Here is a 15359-nt window from a genome sequence, read left to right as displayed (position 1 = left end):
GTGATATTTCAAAAATGTCGTTGTAGAGTGTGTGGACGATGGCTGGTCTAGCCAGCCTAACTTTGAGCAATCAATGTGCCCCGGGTTAAACCAACCGTCGCCACATACACTCCAGGAAGCCTCCTGCGTGGGAACATGAAGCACCAGCTCATGTATCATGTTCTGCAAACCACACAATAAACTGCCGTTCAACGCCACCATCTTGCCTCCTTTGTCTGGATGGGCCCAGCAGAAGTCTCCCAGGTGGCCCAGAGCGGGGCCTCTCCAAACAAAGAGAGGACACAGCAGGGACTGTGCGAGGAGGGTACGCATCTGGGCACCTGGGACCAGCCCGCATGCAGGCCAGGCCCAGTCGTCGTAGACCCATGCTCCAGAAGGGGGATTGGGATAGGGACTAGTCGCCATGGGAGGAAGGCTCTGCCGATGGCTGTTTCCGGCCCTCGGAGGAGCTACCATGGCAGCCCAGCTGAACCTCAACCCAGGCAGAGGCCCAGGCCTCCGTTCTGCAGGTTGGAGGGGGAGGCTGGGTTTGCGTGTCACCCTGGGGAGGTCTGGGTACAATGGGGTTTTGGGGATTTTTTTTCATTTATTTTTTTTAGGTATGGCAACCCTGGAAAGAGTCTGGTATATGGTGACCCTCTGTAAGAACTCCTTCCACCTGTGACGTTGTCCGTCCCCCCCCCCCCCCACATCCATCCATAAAAACATATTAATTAACTGGACTATAAGGACCCATCAACGCCTAAACAAAGTTGTGGTTTTGCCTTGCGTCCACACGACAGCAGGGATTTTTCAGGCCTGAAAACGGAAACTTCGAAACCGTCTCAGGAGTTCTCAAACGGAGACCTTACAGTGTCATGTGGAAAGGCCGCGAACGGCAGATTTTAGAAAACGATGACGATATATTAGCAGAAAATGCTTGTATGCCACCTACTGGCCTGGCAGACACACACCATTTCCACTCATTGCATCTCCATGTGGACGAGGATAGTTTTGAGTGGATGATGGCTGGGCATTCTAAAGGGGCCCGAGTCAGGCTGATTGGACTCCAGGTGTCGGTGAGGCTGCACACCTGGGTGGCATGTGGCAGGGTCCACCGCTACAGTTGTCCAGAACAAACCCAGATATGAGTATCCACCAACCAGCTAAATGTTAGGAGCTTTTAATAGAGGCGAGTGCTAGTCCAAGGAGTCCGCTTTCTAAAATCGTAGACCATTTGTTTGGTTTGAGACAAATTTAGTGGAGGGGAAGACTCAAACACCATTTTAAAGATAAATAGCCTTGAGGCAAACCAGTTGAAGAGTGGAGCTGAGTTTTTTAGTTTTTTTAGTTAATAACATGTAAATGACACAGTTCCCACAGCAATGATTATGAAGCAAATATTGATGAGATAGATGGGAGAGATACAGACATGTGTAAATAGCGAGATTGACAAAGAAAGAAAAAGAGTGAGACTGATAGAAGATAGATTAATAGAAAAAATAGATATAAGGGGACTCTATACCTCCCCCATGGTGCAAGTCTTCTCAGCCAGGACACATTCTCCAACCCAGTGTACACCGCTTCGCCATAGCTTAGGAATGGTCTGTTTACTCTGTGGAAGCGGAACACACTTTTACATTAATGAAGATAACAATGTTTTATTACTAATCCCATCTGAAAAATGTGAATTTCACAGCAGAACATAAAGGACAGTAGTGTTAATTAAAGCAATAAAAATGTATGCACAAATAAAAACGACAAATATATCTATTCGCACAATACGAGTAGTAGAAATGTTAATGTTAATGCAAAAATTGAAACATTATTGAAACAACAAATTTTGAACGTCTAACATGATTTAAAAGGTAAGGTAGAAAATTGTCAGAAACCAGGCACAGTAAAAATAGCCAGAGTAAAAAAAAAAAAATCCCACCATTTACTAGCTTGTGACTAGCTCACGAGAATCATAAATAGGCCTGCCAAGCCTTTTGAAAGACTCCAGTCGTGCTCAATGAGTGAACGGGCAGAGTGCTTGGAGGTAGGTAGGTAGACAGACAGGAAATCGGTCCAATAATTTCACCCGATTTAATCAAATGATTGAACAGGCTTATAACAGGCCTGCGACAGCCACGGACACCATCTTTTTACATATTTTTTGTCCAAGTATTTCATTTATTGTTTGCTGTCGGGCTGTACAAAGAAACCCAACAAATGACAGAAAATGCAAAAGAAATAAATTGACCAACCTTCCTTATATGCTATAGAATATATGCTATACTATACTATTATTATTTTAGACCATAACCAGTATGCTGTGTGTCTAATTGAATGGATATATATTGAGGTCTATCTCGGGACCTGAATAATGAGAAGCTGTGGTGAGCAGGCTGCAGAACAGCTGACCCTGCAGTAGACCGGATGGGTTGCTAGTTCCCTGTTGACTCTGAGCATGCATATTTAACACCCTTCCTCACTTCCCACCAGTACATTTCAACCAACAAACAACCCAGAACAACATCAGCATTCTACTGGGTGGCACTGGGAGTAGCCCAGCTCAACCACAGCCTTGTGCTGGTGGACCCTGGGAGCTGCCCAGTGCAACAATAGAAAGAAGAGTTGAGTAAATCAGAGGCTGGTTAGAAGTCCTAAACTAATACTCAAAGCTGAGGTGAGCCTTCAAAAATAGACGTTTTAACAGGAAGTGTCTTTTAATGGTGTTTTATAATGGTGTAGTTGCATTTAGGTAGTAGGTTAAAGTTAGTTACGTTTAGGTATTAGGTGAGAGATGGATAACTTTAGGTATAAAAATAGAGATGGTTAAGTTTAGGTATAAGGGTATGGATGGTTAATTCAAGATTAGGTAGGAAGTTGGAGAACATAGAGTTTAGGAATTAGAGTTATGTTTAGGAAGGTGCAATGTCAATTAGGGTTCCATCATGCACACATCATGCATACTATTACAAACTACTAAAATAACAGTCCTCCGAAAAGTTGCTCCCACTGCCAGAAACAGGGGCCTCATTCTCTTGCCTCAGCTAGTGGGCCATGGCTCACATCACATGAGGAGCTGAAAGCTTACCTCTCGCTAAGATGGTGGGAGCACTTGACTAGCAGCCTCATACAGTGGATTGCTACGATGCCCATACACAGCAGACTGACTGGACCCAGCTAGAGAGAGAGGGGGTGGGGCGGGGGGAGGGAAGAGATGGTGGTTATGGGGGGGGGATATGAGGAGGATGTAGGGTGAGAAAGATGGACACACACAGTTGGTTTTTAAACTCCAATCCATCCCTCTCTGTTAAAACAACGAACTTCCAGAAATGGGATGATGATAAGGTAGAAAAGCAGGTTCACTATTGACTCTAGCAAACTGACAACAAGTTAACCATTAACCAGATTCCTGATGGCACGAGATATAACATTCACAGCTGGCAATAAGGCCTGACAGCCCCAACCCCAAGCTGTGTTAGCTCGTGACCAATAACCCCAAGCATTAAAATATAGAGGCTGTAAGACAACACCTGACCTGCACCAGGTGGTTATCTAATTACCTCTGTGCTGGATCACTCAGTGCCTATAACTGTTTTTGACACTGTCTTAAGTTTTCACACCTGAATTAGGAAAATTGGGTCCGGTTCAATGGTACAGGAACTACTTTGTAATTTAGATTTTCTTATTTGGTTCGGTTAGTGTTTACACAGGACTTTGTCAAGAAACCCACATTTAAACACAGGTTTTTTTGTCTATTGGGCAGAACATCCAATAATCCAATTATAATGGAAATTATAATTCCTGTTTTCAATCAAACCATAGGTCAAAACACTTCAGGGTTCAATTCAAACGGGCCAAACACTTGGACTCTTTCTCAAACAACCCAGAAGCATGCAAAACAACAACAAGCACAACCACAAAAGAACATTCAGTGATTCAAACTTGTGACTTTGAATCAACACTGCTCATCCTACAACAAGGGCCACTATATGGCAGGTCGGTAAAAACCTGTCACCAAACAATCTGGTAGGTAGATTCTCATTGCAAGGGTTAGTAATAGATTCTGGTTACACTTTATAATAACGTTCAGTCATAAGTCATTTATAAGCCTTTAGTTAATGATGAACTAATCTTTAACAAAACAGGCAGGTTGATTCACAATAAGGATCCGTATTTGGCATCAGCGCCTTGTTTTGCTGCTTACCACCAGGCCGGCGTTCTTCACAGCCAGGGGCAGACCCAGCAGGCCGGTGCCGATGTTCCCCTTCAGCAGGTGAATCAGGGTCTGGATAAACCTGGAGAACCCATTGACGCCAGGGTGTTACTTCTGACCTCCTCAGCTCAGAGACAGACAACAACACATATCGCAGTCTATGTGTTCATTTTAGCACCCGGTATGATTGATGAGCCGTTAAACCAAAAGCAGAGCAAAGTAATGTTTTCAAATTTTGCATCCCAAATAGAATTGAGTCCTGTCCACAGCAAGCGAAAAATTAGGCCTCTATTTTCGCTCCTGGCATGAAGTTGTTGTTCACTGTCCCCCCATGTGTGTGCTCGATGGATCAGCCTACTAGTTGGTACAGTCAACTGGGTGGGCTCCTAGGTCTATCTATCCATGGGAGAGTGAGGGGGAGAAGGAGAGGGAGCGTCAGGGAAGAGAATAGTGAACTCTTACGTGGTTCCGGTGGATTCTCCGATGCGCTCATACTGCCGCTGGGACCTCGACGGTCCAGGAGGAACCGGGCTGGGGTGGAGATGGTTTGCTTCGGAGGGGCTGGGGGGCAGACAGGGACCTAGAAGAGAAGGAAGAGGACGTGAGGCTGGTGAAAGCTGAGAAGAAGCAGGTAGGAGAGGGAAAAAAGGTGAGGGGAGAGGAGAGAGGAGGAGAAATGGCAGGAGAGGGAGAGGGAAAGGAGAGGAGGAGGAGGAGATAGTGGAGAAGAGAATTGGGGAAGAGGTGTAAGTGAGTAATTGAGAGGAGGTGGGGTGAGGAGGAGAGAGAAGAGAGGCATAGGAGGAGCAGGAGAATGGGAGGATAGAGGAGAGGAATGCAGAAAGGCAGGGGGAAAGACAGGAGAGGGAAAAAAGTAGAGGTGTAAAGAGATGAGAAGAACGGAGGTCAAAGTGCCTAGCTATCCTGTCTGACTAAAGGAGAATAACAGAGCTCTCCTTGAAACAGCCTCTCACTACAAACACCATCTCTACTATATTGGGATAATGGGTGTGGTTGATGCACGCTACCTTCGCGCTTGTGTTCAGTCTCGGTGGAGTACATGTTGAGCCGGAAGGGCAGTGGGTGCTGAGGAGCGCGGGGTCAGGAGGGTGCTGGGTGGGAGCTGACTGGTTTCCCGGATCTTAGACGGATGCACGTGTCGACACCATCTAACTTGGAGTTAAAATCTGATGTCATATTGATGTATTAAAACATACGTACATACTGCATGCAAATCATGCATTCATTGAATACATACATATACATGTGTATATTGTATACATCTCCATAACCTACTATTTATACAGTCTACATATATATGCATACGGTACATACACACATATGTCAATACATTTGTACTTTTTACATGTCTAGTGATCCCTTACTCAAACATCTAATACACACCACAACCATTTCAAAAGTGTTTGTTGTGTTTCATCCCATGTCTTTAGATAGTCAACCATGTAGTTATAACAATCACTAAGTTAATAATATAGGCCATAGAGATGCAGCTCAAACAGGGAAGCCTTGGGACCAGATCCTAACCTATCCTTTGGACAACAGAAACACCTATAAAACATGACAGGAAAGTCAACATCTATCGCATCTATCATTCTGTCTGTGTAACTAGATTGTGCCCCTGTGCCGCAGCCATGACATACTGTTAACTCTCCAGCGATCAGGTCAATATAGTGACCCCTGAACTTTGCTCTTCTAAGGGTTAAGGAAACCATAAGACCATCCAAAGCCATTTTCCACAAAAGTTTTTGTGAAAACATTTCCCTTCAGGGAGGTTATTCCTGATGGTAGAGCGCATGCAGGCAGACAAAGATACACTGACAAACAGCGAAAAGGGTAAACGAGTTATTTTAGAAACAGAGATTAAAATTGCATGGATCCTCCCATCTAGACTGCCTAAGAGCTTTAGATGTTAACTCCTTCGTCCGACTCCCCCCAGCTTCTTATACTTAGTAAGTACAGAGAGACATATTGACGAAATGCTGAAAAAACATTGATTTCGAGGCTTGTAGACATATCAGCTTAAAAACCGAAAGGGATGGGTCACAATCAGCAGACAATACGACCACTGGACTGTGGTAGCGCCATGTTGTTGTTGTTTCAAATGTTCATTACAGCAGTGTATCTTTTGTGTATATGTTATATGTGTATCTGTGTCAGTGTATATGTGTGTAAACCACATTCAGGCAAGTTAGAATCCAATAACTATTAAGTTAGTTCAGATCATGACACTGTCATTTGGTTTGTAAACAGCCCCGGATACATGTTCATATGTATTCGTAAAAAGAAGAGCCTACCTTAACATCATCTGTTTTCTTCAGGCTGAACAGTTTAAAATATTTGATTGTAATTAAGATTAAGGGTCGCTTTGATTCAGTGGCGTGCACATTTATTCCTGTCTGTCGGCTTATGCAAAGACAGTGTACGCCTATCTCCAGTTTGTCGGGCTGCTGATACAAAGACTACAGGCACTCAGGGCCGTGGAGTTGGGTCATGTGACTCCTAGGGGAGAGGCGGGGCAATACTGGTCAGGTGACTAACTGTTCCGTTGCCATGGACGTTTGAATAGATCAATGGCGACAGCAGACACCGACAGTGTTTATGGTTTAAATTCTCTGGGATACCAAAGTCTGGTATATGACGATTTATCCACAATAAATTAATTTGAGCTTAAACTTAACTGAACTGTTTTAATTTAAACACTTCCCTGTATGTTCAATAAAGTTAGTTAGACGTACACCTTTACCCTACAGCAGTTTCTGTGATCTTTCCAGAGTCCATGACAGTATCCGTGTTAATTATTCATGCTTCATTGTCACTTCATACACTTTATGTTCCCACAGCATATGTATATGTTTGTATAATACCAACAATTGTCTAATTAAAATGCATGGGTTTTTGTTTTGAAGAAATTTACGCTTTACACTTCCTGCAGTGCGTAATATTACGTCAAAGACCGCCCAGACGCAGAACACATACATTCATATTTGTAGGAATTTTACTCGCAATGCCTATTCGTTTGTTATTTTTTACATTTATTTTTAATATGCACGGTTATAAAAAATACTTCATGAGAATTTATATAATTGTGCCATAAGAGGAGCAAAGTTGCCAGATAGTGGGCCTTAGTGAGTGTACGCTCCCCAGGATTGAGCGCCTACCTGCCAGATAGTGATCCTCGGGGAGGTTTGTTCAAGAGAAATCCGTCCGGTTGGTATTGTGTTATAAAACAAAGATCCTCGTCATTATCGTTTACGCGTCGTCAGTCCACTTCCACTCGACAGTGACTCCTCGATCACTACTAATTCCCAAGTCAACTTAAAGCACATTTACTTCAGTCATCGTCTGCCGGTGCATTGCTCAGCACTACTTGAAACATAATGGTAAGCTACTTCTACGCACTGCCATCTTCCAGTGTTTCGATATGAGCCAGCCAGGTTAGGCTTCAGCCTATGAGCACATAGCTGTATTTAGTGTAGATCTAGCAACTCACTTTTATAATGCATGTCTGATTTGTTTGTTAAGATGTGGGGACAGAAAATATCTCATGAAAGCCCATTCTCCTAGTCAACGCAGAACCCGACGGTGTGGAAAAAGTAGGCCTTTCTGGCTGATATTTAGACTTTAAGTAAGGAATGGTGCAGTTTAGAGAATAATGAGGATTGGTGTGGTTATGATCAGTGACAGGGTGTTTGTGTTTTTGGTGCAACGCATCACGAGTTGTCTCAATATAATTCTAATTTAATTTCATATTTTTGTTATGAATCTTTTACTCTTCATTGTCTCTTTTGAATCGTAATTCCTTGGCCGAGCATTTGTAACTGAAGTACTCCTTGATGCATTCATGTGTTTCTTTATGATTGTTTTTGGAGACCAGATGAAGGCATTTTTATTTATATTGATCAGACTCATGTGCAATGAAGTCGTAGAAGGTTAATTAGTAACCTAACAGAAGACTTTGCTCTCCAGAAACACGAGTTTGAGGTGGCCATGACGTGTGAGGGGTGCTCCGGTGCCGTCACTCGCATCCTCAACAAACTGGGAGACGGTCAGTTCTACTGCATTCTGCATACACAACTGCACCCCGTACAGTTTTAAATTATGTATCATATATATATATATTTTAAATACCTCCTGGAGATTTATATTTAGCTCTTTTCATACCTCTATAGCCTATTCAAATTATTCCATGGTTCTTAGGCCTACATCCCTGCAATCATGTATTTCTCTTTCTACAGATTTAAAGCACTTTATACTTAACACATTTTTTTTTTTTACTTCATTCTTTTCTTTGTCCGACACTTGTTATTTTTCTTTTACTTGAAAAAAATAACATTTATGGTAAAATATTTACTGTCAATGTATATTTTCCATAGCCATAGAGCAATATTAAATTCATTTCTACCAGCCCTGCTTTCAAACATGTCTCTTGACTTCTGTGCGTCTTACTCGGGCCAAATGATCCAAGTTATTCAATATTTGTTGACAACAATCTGAAAGCAAGCTAGCTAGTTTACCTTTTCTATTGCGGAGGTTACCTCTGTGATTAACACTAAAACCATTAATTCATTCGTTCATGTGCCTTTTGAGTAACACACTCAAACCTCTGACCTTATTCCCAAGACCTACAATAAACTCCATGTACATGCTTCTAACCTTTATACATTATGTAAACTTGTAATTTTTATAATGTCTTGGAGAGGTTTGAATATTTTTTTGAAAGGTGTAACATTAAATGTCAGCCTCTAGGGATCTCTCAATGAAAACAATTACAAAAGAAGCAGTTTGATGACGTCGTTCAGTAACCTGGGAACATGGGAGTTGTCTTGGTCACATTGCTGGTAAAAATCCATCCGACGTGAAATCATGTTCACGGAGGAGTTAATGTATTCAAGTTTTATTGACATTACTTCTATTCACGTTATGCCATTTCATTCTAATGAATTAGCGGTAACAAGTAGTTTCCACGTGTATTCGATTTTCCTTGTGATGGGGGGGGGGGGGGGGGGGGGAGGAGGATTAAAGTTGTTTTTTAAGTTAGAAAGATTTAGGATATTCAACAGATCGACTTATGGAAACTAAAGACGCTATCAGCGGTGAGAGTTTATCATTGGCCAGGAGTCCGGGATTCCAAGCCGAGTCCGGGATTTGAAGCACTTCCCTCAATAATCTTTGCTTGGTCAATAGTTCTACACGATAGGCAAAATACAAAGTACCCTGCTCTTAACAATAGCTTAACTAAAAACTAATTTACCTGGAGACGACTTCATTAAAATCGCTGTTTTGATGTGTATCCCACTAGCTCTACACTAAAATAAGTAAAGAATGGTGTGGCCATTGGTGCTCCGAATGGGTGTAACACATACTGTCGTGAAAATATTAATCATAACTATAATATACAATTATGAACCTATGATATTAATCTTGTTTATATAATTACTAGTCAATTTAAAAGGAACTGTTAACATTCTCCTTGGACCTAAAGATACCTCCCTTCCTTTCTGCGACTGAGAGGGGAAAGATAGTTAAGATAGTTGGCATTTGCACTCCAACTGTAGCCACGAAGACTGATACTAAGGCCATGCCAATCGACTGACTTCTTTGTTGTGTAGATTCCTTTTGCTGTCTTGCAACCTCGCCCTGATACTGGCAGTCATACCAACTTCTCCCATAGTTTATTTCAGTTTAACTTGGCATCTCTCACTTGATATGAAGTGAGAGATTCTCTAATATTCAATAAAATATTTTGCTGGTCGACGTGTCCTAAAAATTAGTTTTTTTTAGTTTTTCTTCATCACACACATAGACTGTACAGAAAACTGGCTTAAGATATTTGTACACGTATGGAAACTATTGCAGAATTCTTTCACACAAAAATGAGTACAGGAGTATTTATTTACACTGTGTACTCGATTTTTTGGTATTTTTTATTTTCCTAACCCATCCCAAGAAACATCTATGTGTGGGAAACCCTGCAATAAGCTTGGTGGCACAATATGTAGTTAAATGTGTTAAGGCTTTTTATTTTGTTTTATACTCCATTCAATTCAGAGTCAATTCACATTCGAACGAGCACCACCTCCATCAATAGTTGACACAGTACACCTGTTCAGGTGATTACACATGTGGAGTTTACAGCAGGTGTGCAATAATGTGTTTTGTTTCTACCTTCTGTGTCGCTCCAGAGGTGAAGTTTGAGATCGATCTTCCCAAGAGATTGGTCTGGATTGAGTCTGAGAAGGATGTGGACTTCCTGACCGACACGCTGAAGAAATGTGGGAAGGAGGTCAAATACAACGGCACTAAATGAATTGCTGACTTCTGCAACCGGTGGGGAAAGCTTATTCAAATGAAAGCCTTAAAACCAGTCAATTCAGAGTGTTTTCTTAACATTTGGAATTGACACACGGCTAAACACACGGGAATGCATGTGGGAATTAAGCGACCAGTACCAGGAAAAAACAAGTTGGACTGCTTAGCTAGGATTTGTCAGATTTTTGGTGTCATTTTGTTTAATTAGGTATTTTGAAAATGTTATGTATTTAAATTCAACCATTCTGACTGTGTGTGTGTGTGTGTGTGTGTGTGTGTGTGTGTGTGTGTGTGTGTGTGTGTGTGTGTGTGTGTGTGTGTGTGTGTGTGTGTGTGTCTGTGTGTGTTCCAGATAACTGCTGAAGTGATTGTGGATTGCGGCAGAAGGAAATTCAGTCTTCTTGTCACATGACCAAGGAGGCATTCATCAATAGTCCTAATATTCAAGTAGGATCTTAACCAAACTAATCCCACCGCTTGAATTGGCACTTAAAGAGGTTTTATTGTACAAAAACCAGCCTTATCTCTTTCAACAAAGCAAGAGAAGACGCTTAATATTAAAAATATATATTACTCTGGATCACTGCGGCTATACATGGTTAACAGAGATATAGTTTCATGATCATGAATCATTTCTGGTAGAAAATGTGGTAGTTAAAATGTTTCAAATAATATGTCTTGTTAAACATTTGTAACAACTCTCCAAACATTCTACGAAACGGCTCAACTTTAGTTTCATCATTATTAAATTGATTAAAACCCCTCTCCCAACATGCCTCAAACCTCATGCCTCAGATTAGTCCCAATCACGTGCATTATCAAATAGCTCTTTTACAATGGCTCTTTCTGCCATGTCTAGTTGTTTTATGTTAACACTATAAAGTAATTATTAAGGATCAATTGAAATCCGGGGGACTTCACTGAACAATCAATGTGAATTCAAATGAAGGAATCGATGGGGTTTGGGTGCAAGTTGGGTGCAAGTGCAAGTTTAAAATTTCTTGGGGCCTCTAGGACCTGCTCTGTCTGAACAATAGCTGCTGTACTTAAACCACGCACAACAGCAAAGCAAGATTATAACCAACTGATAACTTGTTCCTTCAGTACAACCTGAGGCTATTAATGTCATAAGCTTTTGTTGTCTTTGGGTAATTAGTTGGTAAACAATCGTCAATCACAATATTGATATTGTGTTTTATGTATGTTTTATGTGTCTGTTGCTAGGAATGTGGATTATACACAGGGAAAATAAAAACATTGAAGCTGCTTAAACACTGTTTTCAGTTTTATTCTAGAGAGTTGGTGTCATTTAGTCATGCACATTACATTGACCGTTACCTATAACAATGCAATGATTGGTTTTCAAGCTCTACCATTTATGAAAATAAATAGCAGAGTATAATATGAACAAATATATACTTGTTTGCAAATGTGTATTAACATCTTGAATACAGCTATATTCAAGAACAGTGCTGCTTTTTCAAAAAACGATTAGAATTTTTGTGTTCCAACAATTGAACGATTTTATTGAATTATACTTAATACTTAATCTACAGTTTAAGTTAGTCAAAATAAAACAAGGGTGTTTTGGTTGCTTATTTTCTGAATCTTTCTCTCTCCTGATCTCTTTACAACTCGCAAAGCTTACCTACACCACCTTTAACTCCACTGGTAATGAGCTTTGACCTCATTAAAACCAGAGTGTTCATAATGGACCTACAATTAATGCCAGCAACTCTGATCATTAATTTGGTAAACATATATGTCCTATCGTGCTCTTTGGCCTGAAATCGGGCTGCTATATTTAAGGAAACTAGATTATTACAGTTGATAAACAAAATTTTTATCTAACTCGACAATTCAAGCTTGCAAGATAATGCTGTTGGATTTAACACAATAGTTTTCTATTTTGTCTTGCTTAGGCTATAAGGTTGAAGTCATAACTTTTTAGTATGGAGCGTCTTAATAATGTATTTATTATTTGTGATATTTTGTTGGTCTGGGGATAAATAGATAAAGTCAGTTAAATTGTATTCATAGCAACAGCTGCACAACTGTTATCAACAGAAAGTATTGGAAAAAGGAATGGTACTTTTTTTGAACAATATAAATTCCTATTTCAGCAGTCTTTTTACTTCTGAAAATATGATCTTTGTAGCCGTTTTTAAATCTGCATTTTTTTGGATTTACATCACCAAGTCTTAGCGGTGTGACGTGATGTTCTCTGACAGTTGATTAGATCAGCTCACTAGCCACTATCCAATGACTTTTAATCCCAACCATCCATCAAATGTGACTTGCAAACATGTAACACAACTTCCTTAAAATATGCCGTATTTGCATATTGATTTTTAGTTCCTTTCAGACGTCTCTCTTGGGTCAACCGTCAGGGCGCTATGACAGGCAGCTCCACCCCCGCCCACGTGTGCACTGGTTCAACCTGGATGGAGGCTCCATGGAAAAGAACCAGGGCCACAGACAGTACCACCGTGTACAGCAGGTTCCCACAGCAGGTGTAGAAGGTCCAACCCAGGTACTGGGCAGCCAGCAGTTCTGGAAGCTGCTCCTCCAACGACAACAAGAACACGGTCAGAGCAGCAACACACAGTGTGGCTGGAGGGAGAGGGGGGTGAAATATTAGATTAACAGGGTTGGATTGTAGATGGGTGTATAGATGGATTCCTAGTTGGATGAATGGGTAGATGCAGACTTATTTTATAGTGAATTATGCCTATAAAGTGTGGTGTACTATGTAGTCTCTGATGTCTGCTATGAGTATAGGTTGACTAGCTACCTCATGTCTGCTACCTGAGGAGAGGTTGAGTAGCTCCCTGATATCTCCTAGCTGAGGAGAGGTAGCTCCCTGATATCTCCTAGCTGAGGAGAGGTTGAGTAGCTCCCTGATATCTCCTAGCTGAGGAGAGGTAGCTCCCTGATATCTCCTAGCTGAGGAGAGGTAGCTCCCTGATATCTCCAAGCTGAGGAGAGGTTGAGGAACCACCTGACATCTCCCACATGAGGAGAATTTGAGTAGCAGAGAGGGACTAGGTCCAACCTGAGTGAATGTGGAGTAGCTTCCTGATTTCTTGAGTAGCAGAGGGGTGGTAGGGCCTACCTGAGGAGATGTTCAATAGCAGGACAACAGCAGGACCTCTGAGCCTGAAGGAGAGGAGGGCAGCGAGGGACAGGACACCAGAGCCTGCCAGGAACATCCAGCTCAGGCTGTAGGCCCCTGAGGACCACAGAGACTCAGCCGTCATTAGTCTGACTTGTTGAGGTTGCAGTGGAGTTCTGGTTATTTGCTCTTAGTCAAAGGGTTCTATCTTCATCAGATGTGCAGTATAACATGGTAATTTTTTACATGGAAACTCTTATTATAAGGTGAGGATCATCTATGCACTACAAATGCATAGTATGAGTGATAATGAATCCCTCTTCTATATATTGTTTTAGTTTTACTGTTAATGTGCACCCAAAATTTCCATTGTGTATCAATATGGTAGCATCATATCTAAAATCCAAAAAAGCTATCTGCTGCTGGAGGGATCCCTCGCAAAAGTGCCTGGTCAAGGTTTCCTCAAGGTTTCTCCTGCCTGGTTTGATTTCCAGGTAGTGTGGTCGTATCTGTGAAACCCTTCAAGACATTCTAGGGTTGAAGCTACAGAGGCTATGCTAAACAATTAACAAAACCAAACACAGCCCGATTTTAATAACAGGGATCACATTCATTAAGCAAATATTATCTGACTCTGCGGGTAAAACCCAGTCTTTTGATCACACAAAAAAGGTCACATTTTCATGTCAATACCTGCTTCTAAATGTCCTTGATTTTACTTTCAGGAACCTCTGAGTTTTGAACTCAACTGAGGTTGTGTAGCTTATGAACTAAGCGATATTATTCTGGATCTATTTCTAGGATGGATAATAGCCATATGAGTAGAAACTGGACAACCAATTTGAAGGTTAGTTATTCACCTTCTGAAAACTGCTCCTCCTCATGAGTGAGCATCAGGATACAGATCTGCTAAAATCTCCTTTCACAGTAAAGAAACGAGAGGCCTTCACTGGGCCTCTAAAGGCACCTACACATAATGACCCTTTAGCGCTACCTGCATGTGTCGCCAATGTTTTCCAGACGGGGTTGAGCATTGAAGCTCAACCTGGCGTTGTCGCTCCCCTGGGCTACCCTCAAACAATTTGAACTACGATGCTTTCGCTAACCCATTTTCTGCCTTTCCTGTAATTCAACTGCTGTGACATCAACATTTTGGGATGAATGTGTAATTTCCAATCCCTCTACTAGCTAGATGAGATGTTTTTAGCCGAGTTATAAGAGAGCTGGGTCTTACCCACCCAGGGTGGCAGGGCGTAGCAGGCGGTGAGCCCGTTGCGAAGGTCGCACACGGTGAACAGTCCCTGGCTGGCTCCGTACTGTTCCACCACCAGCCACTTGGAGGAGCACAGACATACGGCGTAAAGGACGAACTCCACCGACAGCAGGACGGACAGCAGCAGCCCCTCTGCACGTATCCTCCCTTCAACACACACACACACACACACACACACACACACACACACACACACACACACACACACACACACACACACACACACACACAAAACCAAGCATCAACTGACAAAGCTTGTTAGAGAGCAACACACTGACCAACACACACACTTTCTCGCTATCTCTCACTCTCTCTCTCTCTCTCTCTCTCTCTCTCTCTCTCTCACTCTGTGTTACTGTCTCTCCCTCCAGCGTGTTGGTTGGGTGTCCTTGCTGGGTGTAGATCCTCCTGGATATGGGTTGATCCAATCCTACTCTACCACCGAGTGCTGTCAT

At 41.9% G+C, this 15359-nt stretch overlaps 3 protein-coding genes across 6 annotated transcripts in view; 1 reads left to right on the top strand and 2 right to left on the bottom strand.

The window, feature by feature from the left end:
- Window positions 1-7486, bottom strand: part of slc36a1 (solute carrier family 36 member 1) — a 24285-nt gene extending 16799 nt beyond the window's left edge. Inside the window, exons 1-6 of one of the 4 annotated variants that reach the window (XM_079745027.1) lie at window positions 7366-7486; window positions 5215-5359; window positions 4649-4766; window positions 4178-4268; window positions 3062-3150; window positions 1505-1594 (exon numbers count right to left, since the gene is read on the bottom strand). In XM_079745027.1, coding sequence (XP_079601153.1) covers window positions 1505-1594; window positions 3062-3150; window positions 4178-4268; window positions 4649-4766; window positions 5215-5248 — 422 coding nt within the window. In that variant the 5' untranslated portion in view covers window positions 5249-5359; window positions 7366-7486. Of the gene's footprint in view, window positions 1-1504; window positions 1595-3061; window positions 3151-4177; window positions 4269-4648; window positions 4767-5214; window positions 5374-6501; window positions 6661-7365 lie in introns of those variants that run through there. The other 3 variants (XM_079745026.1, XM_079745025.1, XM_079745028.1) reach the window with 3 other exon arrangements.
- On the top strand, window positions 7407-11009 carry atox1 (antioxidant 1 copper chaperone). The gene is made up of 4 exons (XM_079745029.1): window positions 7407-7587; window positions 8174-8252; window positions 10390-10534; window positions 10869-11009. The coding sequence occupies exons 1-3, from the start codon at window positions 7585-7587 to the stop codon at window positions 10512-10514; spliced, it is 207 nt and encodes a 68-aa protein (XP_079601155.1). The 5' UTR covers window positions 7407-7584; the 3' UTR covers window positions 10515-10534; window positions 10869-11009.
- LOC307081663 (uncharacterized protein) lies at window positions 10874-15359 on the bottom strand (the record flags this gene model as incomplete). The annotated part of the gene is made up of 4 exons (XM_079744914.1): window positions 10874-13129; window positions 13632-13748; window positions 14866-15051; window positions 15251-15359. The coding sequence occupies 4 exons, from the start codon at window positions 15357-15359 to the stop codon at window positions 12903-12905; spliced, it is 639 nt and encodes a 212-aa protein (XP_079601040.1). The 3' UTR covers window positions 10874-12902.

Source organism: Pollachius pollachius (assembly GCF_949987615.1).
Source record: "Pollachius pollachius genome assembly, chromosome: 10".
Taxonomy (NCBI): domain Eukaryota; kingdom Metazoa; phylum Chordata; class Actinopteri; order Gadiformes; family Gadidae; genus Pollachius; species Pollachius pollachius.
This window is presented reverse-complemented; position numbering and strand designations above follow the sequence as displayed.

Excerpts from the sequence above, each read along its gene's own strand:
- atox1 (XM_079745029.1), top strand. Across the intron at positions 8,253-10,389 it reads CCTCAACAAACTGGGAGACG|AGGTGAAGTTTGAGATCGAT; the intron begins GTCAGTTCTACT and ends GTGTCGCTCCAG.